This window comes from Pavona decussata, unplaced genomic scaffold, assembly GCF_977016875.1.
Source record: "Pavona decussata unplaced genomic scaffold, jaPavDecu1.1 SCAFFOLD_2, whole genome shotgun sequence".
NCBI lineage: Eukaryota > Metazoa > Cnidaria > Anthozoa > Scleractinia > Agariciidae > Pavona > Pavona decussata.
In genome coordinates this window covers 395,001-414,268 of record NW_028145426.1, presented here as the reverse complement: position 1 = coordinate 414,268, position 19,268 = coordinate 395,001, and the positions used below count along the sequence as shown (strand labels likewise).

General features: G+C 38.0%; 1 protein-coding gene across 2 annotated transcripts in view; it reads left to right on the top strand.

The window, feature by feature from the left end:
* Positions 1–19,268, top strand: part of LOC146489850 (coiled-coil domain-containing protein 87-like) — a 34,745-nt gene that overhangs the window by 5,018 nt on the left and 10,459 nt on the right. Inside the window, exons 4-23 of one of the 2 annotated variants that reach the window (XM_085110207.1) lie at positions 52–165; positions 718–789; positions 1,601–1,629; positions 2,254–2,321; positions 2,887–2,968; positions 4,533–4,668; positions 6,391–6,477; positions 6,886–6,973; positions 7,533–7,572; positions 9,043–9,135; positions 10,077–10,113; positions 12,291–12,369; positions 12,837–12,877; positions 13,184–13,233; positions 13,886–13,958; positions 14,512–14,562; positions 16,255–16,427; positions 17,198–17,222; positions 17,867–17,908; positions 18,871–18,972. In XM_085110207.1, coding sequence (XP_084966333.1) covers positions 52–165; positions 718–789; positions 1,601–1,629; positions 2,254–2,321; positions 2,887–2,968; positions 4,533–4,668; positions 6,391–6,477; positions 6,886–6,973; positions 7,533–7,572; positions 9,043–9,135; positions 10,077–10,113; positions 12,291–12,369; positions 12,837–12,877; positions 13,184–13,233; positions 13,886–13,958; positions 14,512–14,562; positions 16,255–16,427; positions 17,198–17,222; positions 17,867–17,908; positions 18,871–18,972 — 1,482 coding nt within the window. The remainder of the gene's footprint in view (positions 1–51; positions 166–717; positions 790–1,600; positions 1,630–2,253; positions 2,322–2,886; positions 2,969–4,532; positions 4,669–6,390; positions 6,478–6,885; positions 6,974–7,532; positions 7,573–9,042; positions 9,136–10,076; positions 10,114–12,290; positions 12,370–12,836; positions 12,878–13,183; positions 13,234–13,885; positions 13,959–14,511; positions 14,563–16,254; positions 16,428–17,197; positions 17,223–17,866; positions 17,909–18,870; positions 18,973–19,268) is intronic. The other variant, XM_085110257.1, reaches the window with a different exon arrangement.

Sequence of the window (19,268 nt, the reverse complement as noted above, 5' to 3'; positions counted from 1 at the left end):
GGTACTGATTTTCTACATGTAATATGTGATCTATTACACTTCTCTATGTAGGATGCAGTTAAATGTCCCCCATCATCATTCAGTGCACTTGCCAAGCTTGTTCATCCCAGGCTGTCACCAAAGGAGGGGATAGCTGGTCTGTCTGTTGATGACCAACAACAACTGGTAAGTACATGAACATTTGCCTGATGATAAGGGAAGGGAAAAGAAATGACTCTTTGCAGCTAGGGCATCAAGTCAGACCTACATTTGTAGGATAAAACATAGGTAAAGAATGTCAGAAACAGAAAGAGTTTTTCAAAATTTAATAGGAAAGTGGCCAGGGTGGAGGCCTCTGATGCTCAAGTTCAAGAGTGAGTTTTATATGATGGCTTGATTGTTTTAAAACTTCAATGGATTCTAAGACCTTAGTGTTCTCCAGTATGTACCTTTTTTCCATAGAAACCCCTTCAATTTTCCAACAATTAAAACCATTTTGAAAACTAGTTGAATAATGAGCTTGTTCAAATTGGGAAGTAATATTTGTTGACTACATGCAGGAGATTTTGATTTTTTACACTCATTATCGTGATATTTTGAGATCAGTTTCAAGATTGGTCCCCACGAGGCTGAGTCTCATAAACTCTAGTGTTTTTAGAATCAGTCACCATTCAAATAGTGACCTGAGTATCTTTGGCCTTATTGTTACATGTATTTGTTATGATGGTTTCCCTCCAGATTGGAATTCTCATGAATGAACTAAACAACATCTGGAGAGATGTTCAGAGACGTCCTCCAGATCCTTTCTTGGTAGGCGATTTTAACATTATACCTCCTCATGAAGAAAGGTCATCTAAGTCTACCTTTACATCTATTAGGTCCAGAAATGTTTCACTTGAAGAAACCATGCTTAGCCATCCATGAAGAATAAGCATTGGTGTCATCACTTTTGAATTAAACTAAGTAATTTTTTAAACTACACACGGGGAACATTTTGGAATACAAAATTGGAAGCATTACTGCATTTTTTGACAACACGAGAACAGTACGAACTTCAAAGCCTCAGTGAATGGTTGACTAGCATCAATCATAATTATATCAACCGTCATTGGGCCTAATTAATAGAACAACAGAGACTGAAAGTGGATGGAGAAGTGTACTGTCAAACATGAACAGCTGAATGTCTTTCTTTTGTAAGACATCTACTACAACCGTACAGTGATTGGCACTATTGAAAAATGTAACTGTTGGATGAGTTGATCTTCAGACTCTGCATATTAATAATTATTTGAAAATGAATGTAGTTTTCTTGTAAAGCTCCACTGACAGTGAGGTAGAATTCCAAGCAGAAAACAGTGTAAATGCAGGCGTCCCAATGGTCATGCTTTCATTGTTTTTGCCTGGAACAACTAGAACAAACTAAAGGAATCATTGAATCCTAAGGAAACAAAACTAACTGGTTTTCTTATGGACCAGCCAGAAAGTGATTTGTCACTGGTCACTGAAAGTCGACCAATCTTCCATTGATATTTTAAGTGTTTTATATAATTGTTTTACTAAGAGTTTTCTAAACTGCTTAACTATTAACCTCATGCATAGATTTTCTTGTCAATTTTATTAGACAGGCCAACAAAACAGAGAATTACAAAGGTATCTGGTTGAGATTTTTTTGTTACTCACAATCATGTTATGTTTGAGGGAAATGTATCAGACTGAGTGAGATTGTTATTCTAAGAGCACACTTAAAGCATTATGAGGCCTAACCTCCAATACTTTTGTTTTACATGTAAGCCCTTCCCCTTACCTCCAAATAAGTCCCCTTGTTGCGAGTCCTTGGAATGATGTACATGTATATGACTCTGGGCTCAACATATTCATGACAGTCGAGATGAAGTTTTCCATATGGTTTGGTAATCTTGTACCATCCCAAGTCTCCCTTTGGCATAATAACGTAACGTCACCCACACCCACAAAAGTAATTAAAATATTGGTAAAAAGAGAGATCATGTTTGTAAGCAGTTAAGATGTAGAAAACTGAAAATGAAATTATACTTTACATTAAATTACTGCAAACATTGAAGACAGAGACAGTCTGGTCTGGCTTCAGATGTTCATTGTATTTTTTTTTTAAACCACCGCCTTCACAGTATACTGGCTGCTAACATTGAGTGCCAATCACATGTCATGAACAGTTGGATCTGTAGAGTGAGTGCCTAGGGAGAATTTAGCTCATACCAACTTTATTTACAAGGTGCATGGTTTTTGTTTTCACAGACGTGTGACAATTGAGATTGTAGTAATTACTCAAGGACTTTTTGCCAAGTACCTGGACAAAGCGAACAGTGAGTTAAATTTGTATTAGTACCTTAACACGTAATTTGTCAATGAAGTATTGACTAAAAAGAACACTTCAAAAACGTATTAGAAAAGAATAGCTCGCATCTTGTTGTGTGAAATTTCCAAGGGAATGATGTGGCGTGCCTCTCTTAATGCTGTGAATTATTTACATTTAAAAATGGGAGTATAGTATTCACTAACTAACTACATGTAGAAATTAAAAAAATATGTCCTTTAAAACGTAAGCTATAACACAGTACTGTTCATTATGCTATTTGTTTTTTGATCTTTTGAACATTTTTAAGTTGGGTTTACCGTTTTGAACTTTACTGTTCACAAGCGGTAGGCAGGCATCTTGACATGACAATGCAGTAGGGCTCATTTCTATAAATATCCAAGACGCATAAAAAACATCAAAGGGCCATTGCATTTTACAAACCCAACTTACATCATCTGCTAATTCAGAAGCACTCGAGTTGAAAAGAGTTGCTGATACATGTGGAAATTGTATTCATCATTCATCAAGCAAGTCCACACTAACACTGATATGAATGTATTTTGTTATTTAAGAGTTCAACCAAAGAGGAGTGTTCAGTGGCCCTGCAAACCTTAGTCGTCTTAAGACTCAGCTGGCTTTAGAAGCAAGTAAATGGTAAGCCTTTGATGGAGAGCGTCCCAAGTATACACTCAGGCAGCATATACTCAGGCAAAATCGACTGGTACTCTTCCAAGTGCGTTACCTACAGTACAAATTACTATCGATGACTCACTCTGGAAAGCTGGTTACTAAGTTAGAACAAATGCCACTCAACCGTTGCCTACAACAACCTGCACCTTACAAACGACTTATTGACAACATCAACAAAACAGACAAACAAAAGATAATTTTACTAACAATAGACCAACGGACTTTTGACCAACAAAAGACGGTTTGAAACGCACCAATCACTTTTTACCGTCTTCAAAGCCAATAACATTAGGACTTACTGACAAATGACCAATAAAATCTCGACTTCGTGGACCAATCAGGTCAACAACCAGAGACATTTACGCCATCTACCGGCGTTCCACAACTTACTTGACTCTGAAGATGACTTCCGCTCAGGTTGTCGAAACGTCAGTCAATATCACCTCAAACAGTCCTCAGACTACAATCACCCGGATGATCATAATTGACGTACATGTATATGACATGACTCCTGTGTTCAAACCAGTTACAGTTACACCCTGCATTGTCGAAAGGTGGTTGGTGCATTTCAAAGGCCAGTGAGTTTAAACTGACAAGTCACTCTTAGAATCTATTGTACTCATTAACAACTGTAAACCAGGATCATCATCATCGTCGTCATTAGTGACAGTCGCCTGGTGCATTGCAAAGGCCAAATGGGCCAAAGTTAATCAACAGGATTACGATTTAACGTTTCTGAATCAACCATTCGTGCTTGGCCTACTTGCAAGTCATATCAAAATTACTAATGACATTTTTTTAAATACATTTTAAAAGTAGTTAGGCATCTCATTTAAGTGGAAGAAGTCTACACAAAACTAGTTGTGCCGTACTTCTTGCATGCTATTGGTTTCCTCAGATATTTTCCAGATTTTCTATCTCTTTTGTTTTCCTTCCTCAATGTGAGTGCAGATTGATGGAAACAGGGACTCTTGCTTAACCAGCAGCTGCAACTGCTTTAAGATTTTTTTGTTATGAGTAGCTCATTGTTTAGTAAGGCTGGCAAGTAAACGTAGTAAATAAAGGAGTTGTGTAAGAAGCAGATATTGATATATACGAGATTTTGGCTCCACTAAGGTTAGATGGTAGATCGGTTTCAGCGTTTAAATCTCTGGATGACACAGCTGCATAAATGTACCAGAATTCTTGTCACCATAGATTTTCTTGTGAAAACGATGTGCAATATGTGTCTCCTTTATCAAATCACCAAAGTGAATTAAACAGGAGCATTAACAGTAGTCCGCTATTCCAAAGTGAATTACTAATCTGTTTGAGCAGTATACAAAAGCCATGGAATGGAATTTCAGTAATTGAAACCAACCTTCACTTTTAATATGTTGTAAATGTAATAATTGATCTTTTCACACTGCAATTAACTCTTTATTTCGATTGGTAAATAGATAAAATGTTCAATAAAAATGTTTAATTTTAAGTTAAATGTGGATGTTCTTTTGTTAATTGTTGAACGATTTTTATCTCCGTTTTGTAGTCTTAATGTACTGAGCCTTAGACGCAATCTAGCTGCAGACATGAAACATCCAATGGATACAAGCACAGTTTCCAGCAGATTCTCGTTCAGTAGAACCATGCATGCGCCAACTCCAAAGCTTTATAGACCACTAGTGGTAAGTGCAGCCATTGGGTGCCATTACAAGTCATTTCAAGGAACGTTAAATGTTAACCGCGGTCAAACTTAAAAAGTAAGAAAAATCTGTTGACGATAAGGTTTGACTAAATCATTTTACAATATACTAAGAGAGTTTCAGCAACCATCAGGTGAATTGCTTTTGCGGATAGAGCGGTTTTCAATTGAGTGTCGAAAGCAATTTCGCGTTTGGTTTGGTTTTTGCATTACTACGCTGTGTGATTGGTTAACAAAACTCGCGCCACTTCCTCAACCAATGGGAATCCAAACTAAAACCAATCCTGTTTTCGCCGCATACGTGTATTTGCTTCGAATTCTGATTGGCTCGTTGTGTTGTTTACGTCTGTTGCGATTGGCCAGAGTAATTACTTTGGTTTTGGTTTTACGACACTCAATTGGAAACCGCTCTATCACGCATTCACACAGAAAACAAAAATACACAGCTCCGACCAGTCTCCGCATACTTCACTTTAAAAAGCTTTAATCCTTTTAAGTGAATTGTAAAATGATTTAAAACTTACAATGTTTGAGCTCCCAAAGAAACACCCTTATCTTTAGCGGCCTTTTTTCACCTTTTAACCGCGGTCTACGTTAATTGTCTGATACTGCAAACAACAGAGATTATTGGGACAATTCGTTCAACTGGTACATACAGTAGCCTACGAGCAAGCTCTCTTCAGGTCAGCCGCGGGTGGATAACGCAAGCGGCCTAAAGAGAGCTTGCTCGCAGGCTAGTAACTACAGTAGAACCTCCATTTAACGAAGTGCCAATTTAAAAGGTCAGGTGGCGCACAGTGGGAAGTTCGTGCACGTATATACTGGTCTTTTAGAGGAATCGATGGACGTCAGATTTCTTAGGGATCGCTGGTAGGTTATTCCAAATCTTAGGTCCAAGATACCTTAATCAATGTCTGAGCTTAAATTCCTTTCTGTAGTTGACATTCACTGCTTCTCTTTTCGCGCGTCATGGCTGGTATAGTATTTTACGTTTTATCCCCTACTGACTTAAATCACCTATTCTTAAAGTCTCTTTTTATCTTTTCTCCTCGTGCTGAAAAAACCTTGAACAGAAACAAGCCGTCATAGTCGATTTAAATGTTCTTAAATCATAGCCAGTCTTAACGTCTTATTGATGCTGACAGTTTCGATGACTGTCAGCCATCTTTATCAAAACTTGAAAAACATGAAAAGTGTCAGAAGCCTTAAATAGGCTTCTGAAGGTGTTAATTATTGCGATAAATGCGCAAAGTCACTCTGTAGACGCCCCCCCCCCCCCCCCCCCCTGGTTTGGGGGTGGAGATCACTTGTGTCCATATGGGAGAAAGCTGATAGGCTCCCTCGTCCCTGTTCATAGTAGGAGTGTTCGATGTACTACATATGCTTTCCTTGATCTATCGTCTTCGCAAATTGAAGCGAATCGACTGTTTATCTTCACTAGCCTGATGAATTTCTTCAAGAAGCCCTGATAGTACTTAAATGGGCTTTATTACAAACAACCATTTCATGAAAAGGGTTTCATTTTAGAGACCCGTGTTTTGCTTCAATGATATCTTTGGTTTTTACCAATATTGGTTGCATCTAGTTATTTTGACTGGAGAGGTCGATTGAGAGACCTTTTCAGTTTCATAATGCAGCAGTTTGAAAGGCCCACACATATATTAAGGGTGTATACACCAACTGCTTTTGACTGGTTTTGTTGTAGACGAGACAAGAAGAAGAAAGGAAAGGAAAAACACATTTAACAAGAGGAGAGAAGCGACAGCTGTGGATTGATCGTGAATTGAGCGATGTAAGTTTTACACTGATAAAACTGGTAAAAGGGTGGATTGAAATGTGAGTGAATCAACGTTACATGTAATAAAGTCCCCCTGGAATTCATCCCTTAACCCTATCTAACCCCAACCCCATTAAACAATTCACAGCCATGGTTGAAAGACATTTCAATCTGCATTTCACAACCCAAAGGGAGTGAAATGAGAAAGTGGTCTGCCTTATACAGCGGAACGTCCTGTTTTAAATGGCACTTCGAAACCTTATCGACACATTGTGATACTAGTTATTTTAATTAGCATGATGGCTTACAAACAAGTTTGAATGTTTTGTTTCGGTTCAATTCATGCTCAATACGTAGTACAAATTTGTAGATACGCACTGTATTGCATTTGTGTACGTGTACTTGTTTTGTTATTGTTTTCAGCTTGAGAGAAAGATGCCTCATGTAGAAGCGAGTTCCTTCCAGACTATTCTTCCACTTCATCTTAACCTACCAAAGAAAACGGCATCAGGTAAATCAGTAACGGGTATCACTTATAAAATGACACACAGTGTTACACTCGATAAGTTATAATCTACCTCGCAAAAATTATGTAGAGATGCAGTGGCTGAGTGCCAAGTATGTTACGCATCGTAAAGAGTGGTAGTTAGGGATCTGTAGCGGTGGTAGGAGTCCTGTGGTAGTGGGTGCAGTAGGTATTCTGTGGTGAGAATCGGTAACAAGCTGTCCTAAGTTAAGCTGAATCCTAACCATTGTGTTAGAGCAAAAAGATTCACATTCAAGTAATACTTCGAACACGTCTCATTCTAAAACAAGAGGAGGTTAGTTTCTAAAGAGACTGTGGTGCTGCATTGGTGGGGAGTGGAAACGAATTCTTGGTTTTATCAACAGAGTTGATAAGGTAGTTTGGCCACCCTAAAGAGATTCCAGTGATGACGTTTCGAGCGTGAGCCCTTGGTCAGAGAGAATCCTAAAATAGCTTCATGATCACAGCTGCGTTGTAACTTTTTTTAATAGAGAGAAAATTAGTTGAAAGATAATGAATTAAACACGCTTTCTGGAATTTTTAGATTCCGGTTCAGTAGTGGAAGACGAAATAACTCAAGAAAGGTGAGGCTTCATGACTTCATGGGTACTGTACGTCAGTTTTGCGATATATAATGGTAATTCAACTGAGTGGAGTGCAATTTGGTCTGAAATCATACGCGTGATTTCAAAATCGAACGATCGCGCAGCGCGAGTTTGATTTGAAATCACAAGTATGATTTCCTAAAGAAAGGATGCGATTTAGAGAAAAATGGTGCAATTTGGGAATAAATCGCACTGTTGAGAGTCAATCAGATTGCAAGGATCACCAGTGATCTCAAAATGGGTGTAATAAACACGTAAATTGATTATTCACGAGTTAGAGAAATTTATTCATGCACAAAAAACATATACAGTAATCTATGAAAAGTACATGTTCAATTGGGAGTTTAAGTTGGATTTTATTTTAACAGTAAGAATGTTTTGTTAAATAACAAGCAATTACAAACCTTTTGTAATTGTATTTTATTTTTTCTTTGTGGTATTCCATCATTTTAGTTAGGAAAGCTTAAGACCAGCTCATAACTAGCTTAAGTCTACAGCAAAAGCAGAGCTGTATCAATTTAAAGACGCGCAACACATTGAAACATGAAGAAAACCAAAGTGCATCACGATGAAAGGTGAAAAAAAAAAAAAACTTTGGCCACCTGTTTTTAAATCCTCCCGGATTGCTCCTAAACCATGGAATACAGTTAATGACATTAAAATAAGGAATGTTAACGTCCACGCATAATTGCAAACTGATCATGAAAAAGATTGTCAGTTTAGTCCTGTTGTCTTTCGTACGCCCATTTCAAATACCGGCCGGTTAATGCTTTTTGTTTGTTTTGTTTTGTTTTGTTTTTTGTTTTTTCAGAAAAAGGAACAATTTGTTTGAACAATTCACAAATTGAATACTCGATTTTAGTCATTTTATGTTCATTGTTGTTAAAACTCTCGAATTGTTAGATTCTCGAAGTAACGTTTTTGTCTGCAGATTGTGACATCTTGACATGATAACGTTTAACTTAGCCGGTTTACTTTTTGTCAATCTATCCTGATTTTTATTTGCTTTTCGAATCTGTTGCGATCATTGCCAAGATGTTTGAAAGATGAAGGTAGCTGTTGTCTCAATTTGTCGGGGAGGGTAGGTTAGAGACACGGCATCGAAATCCGTAGGCCCCAGGTTCGAGTCCCCTCTCTGAGCACTAGCTGGATTTATTTCAGGGTAGTCCTCTGTTCAAATCCTCGGCCACACTGGTAAGTAAGGCTCCCTGCCAGTAAGCCAGTAAGGAGTTTCTGTTCTGTTTAAAAAATGTGTTTGATTACACGGTGCCACAAGCTTCTAGCGTTTCAAAATCTAACCGTGTATTAATAAATTTGCTTTAGATGCATTACACCTCTTCAAAGGGAGCTCTCAGTATTAGTCAACAGTATTAGCTCGTAGCACAGCCAGTTTAGTCTAATAAAACCACAAAGAATGTACAATTTTCGTATTCTTTTTTTATGTGCCAGGTTAGCTTGGAAGCTATGGAGATGTATCCCTATTACACCCATAATGAATATACGAGATTATATTCACAGAATCAGGCAAAGTTACCGCATCAGGTAGAGTCAGGCAGTTAACTCAGTCATTTACATTATAGCTGTCCGAGATCTTTAACAAAGGAAAAAGGCATTGCCCTTTTTCAGCCGTTTATTAATTATTGCAGCGATAGCAAACAAATAATGTTGCAGAGTGAGCATATTTTAATAGCAGGTATCTGAATAATCGCGTTGGGTTTTGCCCATGTCTTTCGGAGTTAGATGACTACTACATCGCACACATGTATTAAACGTTTAGATTGGAGCTTGCCAAATTATTTAGACCTTATTTCAGAGGGCGTCCGACAAGTTTAAAAAAAAATATTTTGATATCCCATGCACACTTGTCATTCTTTTCTATGTAAAACTAACTCCATTCTCGTTTCATTGCCCGTGGTCCTTTTTAGAAACTAATTGTATAATGTAGCCGAGATTTTCAAAAGTTGGTTTAATACCGACAGAAGTTCATGTTCAAGTTCACGAAGATACAGAAACTTTTACCGTTTTGTATTCACGTTCTTCATGAAACCTTTGAATTCAATCATTTCTCGATCTCGTCTTACCAAGGACGGCAAGGAAATGAAACAACAATTTACAGCGCCTGTTTTGAGTTCCCGTTTTGTTTTGTGATGTTCTCCTTGCTGTCAATGTCATGGCAACAGAACGTCCTTATTTGCCTCTGTTCATGGAGATATCATAGATTTTGTCTCCAAGTTCCTTCTGAGACCTTGTAGCCCTCTTAAGGTTACTTTCACAATGTAGGTAAATGTAACCGTCTGAATATTGGCGAAATTACTTCAAACAAAATCTTGAACATAACTCGTTCCTTAGTTCTTAGAACTGTGTGAATATATCTTTTTTGTGTGTGTGAATATTCCATTGACACATTAAGAAGCGCTTTTCTGCTACTCCTAGTTCGCTACATGTAGTGTGAAGTAAATATAACAGTGTTTTTGGTTTTTCAGAAGTAATGACGATGCAAGATTTCATTTTCTACGTCAGGTACGTTACCAAGTTAACACGGGGCTGTCTGGTCTGTCAAACTCTTTTCCAGTAGTCCTCAGGGCAACCGATTTAAGTTGAAATGATCATTAATTATATTTCAACCAATTAAAGCGTTTTCGGACCAGGGGCTCGGTTATGTCCCAAGTCATGTACCTTTGGCCGAGGGAAAGTTGAAAATCACACCGACCTAATTAGGCATCGAAACAGTCTCTACAGAAGGTCATATTTCCATGTTCTATCGTGAAGGCTGGATAGGCGACGGTCTTTGATTGTATTTCTTGAGTAAAGCACAGTGAATGGGGTATGGGTTTGAAGAACTGGGGCTCAGCTTATGTTAAGGTAAAGGTTTCTGTCAAACCAATGTCAAGGTCTTTATCTCTGATTGAGTTGTTTGTTTATGCTGGTTTTCTTGTACGTGCAGCGTCCCAAGACAATTCAACGGTTTTTCTTTGTTTGTTTGGGTGATTTTTTGGCTTAAATAGCTTTTTTAGCTTCCTATAACTATAGTTTTGTAAGCATACTGGGTTATCAGTAGAAAAATCCTGGTCTGGGTCTTTCAGGAAACTCATGGTCTGGGTCTACCAGGAAAATCTTGGTCTGGGTCTATTAGGAAAGTCCTGGTCTGGGTCTACCAGGAAAATCTTGGTCTGGGTCTACCAGGAAAATCTTGGTCTGGGTCTACCAGGAAAACCTTGGTCTGGGTCTACCAGGAAAGTCCTGGTCTTTATCTACCAGGAAAACCTTGGTAGCCCTGGCAAATCCAACAACGAAATCTTTTGCTGAGAATCAAGGTTCCAGGCTTGAACCAATTATGTAACTCAGATGCAAAGTCGGACCTACCACGGTTGCCAGGGTACACCACGCATTGTGCACATAGTTTTGAAGCCTAAAAGCTTGGTTTGAGGACGAGAAACGCTGTTCCCCTCAACCAGGCTTAGACCATAGTACACACGGGTTATACTTTTGCTGCAAGGAGCTTCTTTCTTCACACTTTATGATCTTTGCTCTTTCAGATTTTGTACTCTTCATACTGTTGCCTGGTCTTTGGGCTTTCTTGTGTTCCTCTCTTCACAGTGAGGTCTGATCTTTTTGGCTCTCAGATGTTCTATTCTTAATGAAGTGTGCATAGGCCTGCCATACCATATAAACCATGTATAATGTTTTAAAAAATTCCATTCTTTAATCCATGAACGTTCGTCTGTGAAATTCATTTTTCATTGGTGTAAATTGATGTCCACTTGCTTTGACCTGAAAATGGAATTCTCGTCGATGGTCTTCTCAGACTAAATCGGCATCTCAGCCTTCTTTTAAGCTACTTACTACTACATAGATGGTATTCTTGAAATTTTAAGTTACGTTCTGCAGTTGCAGTGTCTAACTTCTACATCTTATTCTATCTTCATGACTTCTGTTTCCATTTAAACGTCTCGGTGTGGACTTCTCTGTGGTCCTTTCGCTGTTACCATTCGCTTGCAGTTTTTATAGACCTTATTCCAATATGGCTACCATTTTGATATTCTTTTATTCGTATTCAAATCAGCCCTCCGTACCTCGTTCTTAAGCGCAAGAACATTTTACCTTAAACGAGGCAGAGAGAGCTAATTTGAATGCGGACAAAAGAATATTAAAATGGAAGCCATTTTGGACCAAGGTCTGTTAATCTTTAACTTACTTAAACCGTTTTGTAGATTAGCGTAGCAACACATTTGGTGGGTTATGTAGCAATACTGTTGCTACTGAGTTGTAGTCGCTTTAAGCTACACGCAGAAGTAGGAGTCGAGCGCCATTTGATGTACATGATACTTGTTAATTGGCCCCTAAAGGGATGTGACAATTTTTTCTTTCACGTTTGGTTAGTATCTTGTGCTCGATGTTATCTGAGTGTCCGATACCATTAGTCTAATTTGTGACAAGGTCAATTGTTTTTGTGAGGAAGCCTAATTAGTAGAAGCTGCATAGCTTCCTTTAGCCCTCCTGACCACTGTTATCATCCATTTCCTTTCTTTATTATTGTTACTATTGGTCTTTCTTTTCTCCTTTGTATACGAATCTGTAATATATTAATTTCTGTATACTTTTATGTTTCATAAAATAAATAAACTAAAATAAAATGAAGTTGGTATTTCGTGTGTAAATGTTGTGTGTTTGTTGTCTTTATTCGTCTTCCTTTTTAGAAGTACGCATCGTTGCCAGAGTTGTTTTCAAGGGATGTCTTGCTTGAAGAGCTGGGAATCGTACCAGAGGAGATACAAGGTTCGTCAAAAAAAAAACATTCTCTTTGTATTCCGTCTTCTGGAGGCTAAAGAAAGGCGTTGAACTGATAAAGTGATTGACCTCCTTAAGTCCTCAGCCTTCGATCCGATGGGGCGAACGGTCAAGATTTGAAAACCTACAGGCTCTGTTACACGAGGCAATTTTTTTCTGCAACTGTCAACGTGATGCTGACAAGAGCGTCGCATTGTAGAAAGTATGTTACACGCTGCCACGGATCTCGCTACCTTGCGAGGAGTAGAAAATCAGTCATTTTTCCCTTTAACCCGGCTAACGCAATTTTCTATCGCAAGACAAGTTGGGAAGAGGAAGTGTTTCATTGCTCCCTTTTCTTTTTACAATATTCCCAGTGAAGAAAAAGCATAACAATTTGTTTAGGATCGAATTCTGGCTATTGCTGTTCTTCTGTTTCGTTTGACTTGAAACCCAAACTTATTGTTCTATCTTAGATTATCTTATGAAGAGGAGTCAGAGTGAGACAAGGCTTATCGTATGTACAACTAGATTCATCTCACGTACTTTAAGTAATTACATCAGTCCAAACGATTAGAAATACAGTAATTAGATACATTTTCTCATCTCTGAAGTGTCTTTGCAAAGCTTTACGTGACTTTAGTTTAGAAATTTTAAAACCTCTGCATCATTTAATCTTCCAGTAGTAAAATCGACGGATTCCAATTTTCTATTTTATTTAGGTATTTATTATTTTAGCATTGTTATATTTTTCGTCTCCATGTTATATGCTTTGTTGTGGTTTTTTAAGGCTCTGTTTGCTTGGTTGTTTTTGGCATTTCAGGAAGAAAAAAAGTTTGGAGAACGTGAAGTTGACGGGATAAGTGACACAAAGTAAGATTTAAGTAATAAATTCACGCTAAAAATAATCCCTGCGCCGAACATTTTCCAAGCTTCTTTAAAGGTGGTGTTCCTTTCAGCTAGGTTTTCACAAACTAAAAGTCAATTCTCCGTGCTATTTTGGGGAACCAATCTTATATTACAATTAGAACCAACCACTTGCGGAGGTGGATGTTTTCAAGTGTGGTCTGAATATGGTTTTGATTGTTCATAATCATTTTTACATATTTGGCATCATTTTTCTGTATAACACCTGTTCATTCAGATTGGAAAAAAACTGTGGAGTGATCTTTGTTGAAACATTTTGTGTGAACTTTGCTTCCAAATCTAGCAATAATTCATTGTCCTTATAAAGACTTTTTTAACCGTCATTCTACATCTTAACAATTCGGATTATATAAATCGGAACACAACAAAACCCACAGCAAACAAATGGATAAGAACATTGAGTAAGTAATCTACCACTAATTTTGACCTTCGGCAGCCTTTGATCGTACTGAGGACTCAAAAACGGTGCTCTGAAATGGTCGTGACAAATTGATTGCAGTTTTCTTACTAATATTTGTCATTTTTCTCTATATATTGAATAAGACCATCACCTAGTCTTGTAGACCTTGACAGTATAACACCTTTGTTGTACTTTTAGGCCAAGTACTGCTGATCATGCCTCACAAGATCTAATGAAGCTTCTGTCCCCATCGACACCTGCAAAACCTTCAGTAAGAAGCGACACTATATACACTATTAATAAAGATTGTCTGCCCGAACCAAAACCAAACGACCCAATGGTTTTACAGTGCAGTAAGGAAAGCTTACCTCTTTTCTGAGGCACCGTGCACGTCCATTACATGTGCATGAACTCTAAAAAAAGTTTTTGTAAACTGAGCTGAGGCTATGTTTGCATTGTTAATAGTAAAAAAGTTGCAGGAGTCCAAACCGTACCCGTACAAGATTTGAAGGTAACAAATTGTGAATTTTTTGAAGGTTTTTTGAGACCATGGTGCAATTGCCTAAGTACAACAACAGTCTGAATGGCGCATTGTCGTGGTTACTCACTGAGTAATAAAATGTGACGCAAATGTGTATTTTCTTCCTGATGGCTTCGCTCAACAAACTTGCTCCTCGACTCATAAATTTGACGTCCCGTGCTACCAAGTATGGCGAAAACAAGACCCTTTGTTAACATAAAGTCACAAGTCTTTGCCCAATAATAAGCTGCGCATATCTAACCTAGTTTAAATACCGCTTATATTGTGCCATTCTCTCATTTAGGAAAGACTTCAAGGCGAGGAAGAAAATGATGACCTACCACCACTGTTACAGGTTAGAGGCTGTTGACTGTCATGGTGTATGTTTCCTGTGCCATTAGGCGTCTTAATTTACTGGGACATATGTTAATCGACGCATGAAAATGAAATATATCTCGTTTGCAATTTCTGTACATTTTTAGCTGCATGATTTTGTTTTGTTTCGTGTTGTTTGTTGGTTGGTTTTTAGGTTAACATTGCCAGTTGTCTTGAAACACCGACGTGACAACCCTCAGTTTCCCCTGTTTAGGCCAGCTGGTTCCAAACAAGCAAGCTTTCTTTTTTACAATTTTTACTTGTTCCTATATAAATGTTGACCGCAACACAGTCTTTTGCACACCAGCAAGCGTTCTTTGACATTTTTTGTACAACTGTGCTTGTTCTTGTGTAAAGTATGAACAAGACCATCTTTTGCATGCCGTTAACTTTTCCTTGAAAAGTCTCTTTGTTAAAAAGCTGGCATACAAGGAGACTGGCCAAGGATAAACTTAACAAAACTTTAGTTGTGACTTGTCAAATGCCGACTTTTGAGAAAAACCTTAGTCGAGAACAGCCTGTATTATTATCAGGTTTTTCATTTGAGTGTGCAACGGTCTTAGGGTTTGTTTATTTACTAACCTATAACTTTCGACACAAGATGAAAAATTTACGCGGCGTTTACATAAACCGCTTGTATGGCCGTGTGAGTTTTATTCTGCACTGAAATAGTTGTTACACGAAAAGAAATATGAAACATACGGTCACACTACGTTTACACAACACTAATATGAGTTTCCAAACCGGCACGAGAAACTCCATCTGCTACAGGTACTGGTGTGAACCCGCACGGGTATGACGTGTACCGCTCATTTCGGAATGATGCCATGGAAACGAAAGCTAGAACAGAGAACTGCAGGGCCCAGTTGTTCAAAAGCTGAACGGTTATCTCGGATTAAAAATTAACTCAAGTTTCCAGTCATTCCAGCTTGCTCGTTAAAAATGACTTTAAAAGCTAAGTTTAAGCTAATGGTAAAGAAAAAGTCTATGTCAAAACTGAGAGACAACAATCTTTGTTGATAAGTAATAACTCAAAGTTCACGTTACCCCAAGCTAAGTTTAAGCTAATGGTAATGAAAAGTCTTTGTCAAAACTGAGGGATAAAAATCTTTGCTGATAGGTAATAACTCAAAATTCACGTTAGCGCAGGATTAGCTTAATCTGGCTTTGAACAAGTGCACCCTGGATTGAACTCGTGCAGGTTAAAACGACATCCTGGTATCGTGTTAACACCCCCTAAGTCGCTTGTTGTGTTTCAAAAGGCTAACCATTTACAAAGCCTGAATATCAACATGCATAGCTATGCATGTTCTCCTCGCAGTTCTATCTTTATTTCTTTTTGTGACTAGTTGGAGAATTAGTATAAAAATCAAGGCATTCCATCTTTAGTGATCATTTCCTTTATTCTTAACAGCTGTATGTTTGATCAAGTTAGTGACATTGTAAGGAGAAATTAGATGTTAGGCACTGGTGGGTCTTTAAAAAAAGGTTAAGGATTTGTTCCACAGACTTAAAGTGTAGTCTCACTTTCAGTTTGTGCGACTCCTGTTTTGATCTTTAAAGAATTGCGGGGGTTAATGTAGGATTTCATAGGAAAAGAATTGAAGACTTTGGAAGCTTAGACACTGTTATTTCTGTTCAAACTGCAATCGATCGTGTTGTATTCCTCCAGGCACTCGCTCGTCACAGCACTACCAAAAAGGAAAAAGATCAGAGAAAGCAAAGGAGACTTCAGAAGGAAGATGGAACTAAAGACGATCAGGATGATGCAGCCAGCGTCACGTCCACAATACAGTCAACAGAGGCGTCCTCTGTGGCTAATGATCCTACTGTACTGGATGAAAAGTAAGACATGGTCTCAGCGATAATACTGTCACCTCCAAACTCATTTAATGCTTTGTTTATAGTGGAAATGCGCTTAGCTACCCAAAGCTAGTTTTCAGGCATTCCACTCAGAAATAACGGGAAACAAATAATAATCAAATCGAACATAACATGTTAAAAATCCCAACTGGCAGGAGGCAAACCAGCTGGCTATTTACAAGCGTGACCGAGGCGGGACTTGAACCCGGGACCTCCGGATTTCAAGGTCGGCGCCCTTACCACTGGGCCACGCCGCCTCCTTTGGTTCTTTCCGTCAAAAGGATGCCCTTGTGGGGAGCTAGACCATTTATTGCGTTCAAACCTAGTAAATGACCATCATTTTCTCTTTTTTTTTTCTTTTGAATACGTTTGGTTCAAATGCAAACCTAAAAATATTATGTTAAAGCACTGATAAACTCTGTCTGAACAAGTCCGGCAACCTACACGCTCAGCCATAACTGTTGAAACGGTCCCCTTCTTTCTTCCCCCCTATCCCCTTTAATGTTGAACGAGGTGGGGGAGAGGCAGTACATGCTATATGGGCGAGATGTGATTTACATGTGGTCTCAGCGAAGTGTTTCAATAAATTACGACTGCGGTTGTAGCATACCTTAATTAAATGGGATTTATAAACAGTTACCAAATCCGTATTCATATCCCCGGTTTATTCTACGCACTCACTAAATCAAATCCAAAAGCAAACTCTGATTATTATTTTTGATGTAATGAGCCTCTTAATTTTTACATTTCAGTATCACAGAATTTACTGGTGAAGAGGTACGTATTTTTGTGGCTGAATGCTAAATTTGAATAATAAATTTAGGTGACCGTCCACTTACGGACGAACGTTAATTGCCTCTTTATGACTTTTTCGCATAAAATCACCTATGATAAATTTGACACCGTTTGTCTTTACGGGACCGATTCTGCTGAAATCGCTTGTCTCTGTGAATTAATTGTGTTGAGAACTGCAATTGTGTCTGAACTTTGCGCCTTTCTTTGTTGATATATATGAAATTTTTAGTACGCTATATTTCAGGTTTTGAGAATACAGCCATCTTACTATCATTGCTTTATAATCGTTTTAATAAACGTTGACTTGGATCCTGGAAATATGCTCTTTCAATTTATCAAACTGCTATGCTTTCTTTTATAAGGGGGTTAGTTTCTTAATAATCGAAACTGTGGTGCTACGTCGGTGGGGAGAAACAAATGATTGGATTTATCGACACAATTGTTAAGTCTCAGAAGTCGCTTTACGGTGGCCAAATTACCTTGTCAACTCTACTGAAAAAACCAAACACACTTTTTTCTACGGTTTGACACCGTATTTCGGTGGTAATTCTATTTAGGTTTAATGCAGTGGATACCCCGTGTTTCAACTAATCCTCATGTGCTCTCTATACCTACTTGTACCTTAGCATCCACAACCTGCAGTTGTATCATTACGTCTTCCTGACAAGGTACGTTTTACCCTACAAGCAGAGGCTCCTTGATCGCCCAGTGTGCCGGCGGGCGACCGTCAGTACATAGGGCGAACAAAGAATCTCTTCTTGCTTGTTGATTATGGTTGAAACGTTGCTATAACAGCTGTAAAAAAACAGAATTTTATTATTCACAGGAAAATGTCTACTATAACATATAACAAATAGAGGATATTACACGGCGGCACGAAGATATGAATTTTAATTTCGAGTAGTAAGATGTTGTTTTTAACACGAGAAAATAAAATTCATATCTTCAAGCCAACGTGTATTTTATTATTATTATTATTATTATTATTATTATTATTATTATTATTATTATTATTATTATTATTATTATTATTATTATTATTATTATTATTATTATTATATAGACAAATCCATCGCTCGCAATTTTTCACCGACCGTTTGCGCAAAAAAGCGGGAAATGTCGTCATCAATATCCTCACTAGTGAGGATATGGAGAATACGCCACTAGAGTCCCGGATGTAGTTACGCGTGAATTTTACGAGTGGTGTATTTTCCAGTAAAACACTCTTGCGCATATAATAAAGAGCGATACTACGCACAAAATATCTGATGGGATATATGTCCCAACCTGTAAACGTAAACCCATGGGCTTGTTTATGTTTACTCCAAGTAAGCCATCAAAGTCTTCATAGTTCATATCTTTACAGTTTTCTCACAGTCTTGATCTCCACCTGGCGACTGTTTTGCACACATATTTTTATGATGCAAAATACTCGGCTCCAATCAAACAAAAATAACACGGGTACTTCTAACGGAAGTTAATGTCAGCTTATTTTCTATGATTGCTGTTGTTGTTGTTGTTGTTGTTTTTTCTAATTTTGTTGGTTTTGTCCATTATCATGTGTACGTTTTTTTTACCTTCATCTAGCAAGGTTACTGTTGTCTTTTGTTTGATTTCATTCCCTGTACAGTCTGTAGTAAGGACATCAGATGTTCGCGTGTCTAACAGAGTCAACAAAGCGGCAGTAACGCTAAACAAATACCCTACAGTATATAACGACCTTACTGGGGAGGTAAGATATCAATCCTCATTAGCTTTGGTCATTTCTGTTACAGTAGCACTATGCTAACCAGGATCCAGCTTTGAGATGAACCAGTATAGTAGTGTATGGAATTGATTTTGAGGAGTAAACCTTCTCCTTCTTAAACCTGAGACTGTAGACTTTAAAGTTAGAACTACCTTGTACAGCATAATAAACAGAACCAAAGGAAAGTACTGTTTAACAGCTATCATTTGAATGGCCACACGTTAGGATTTCAAAATATTAGTTAGTTGAATAAACTTAATGACGCTTTCTGTGAAAATCTT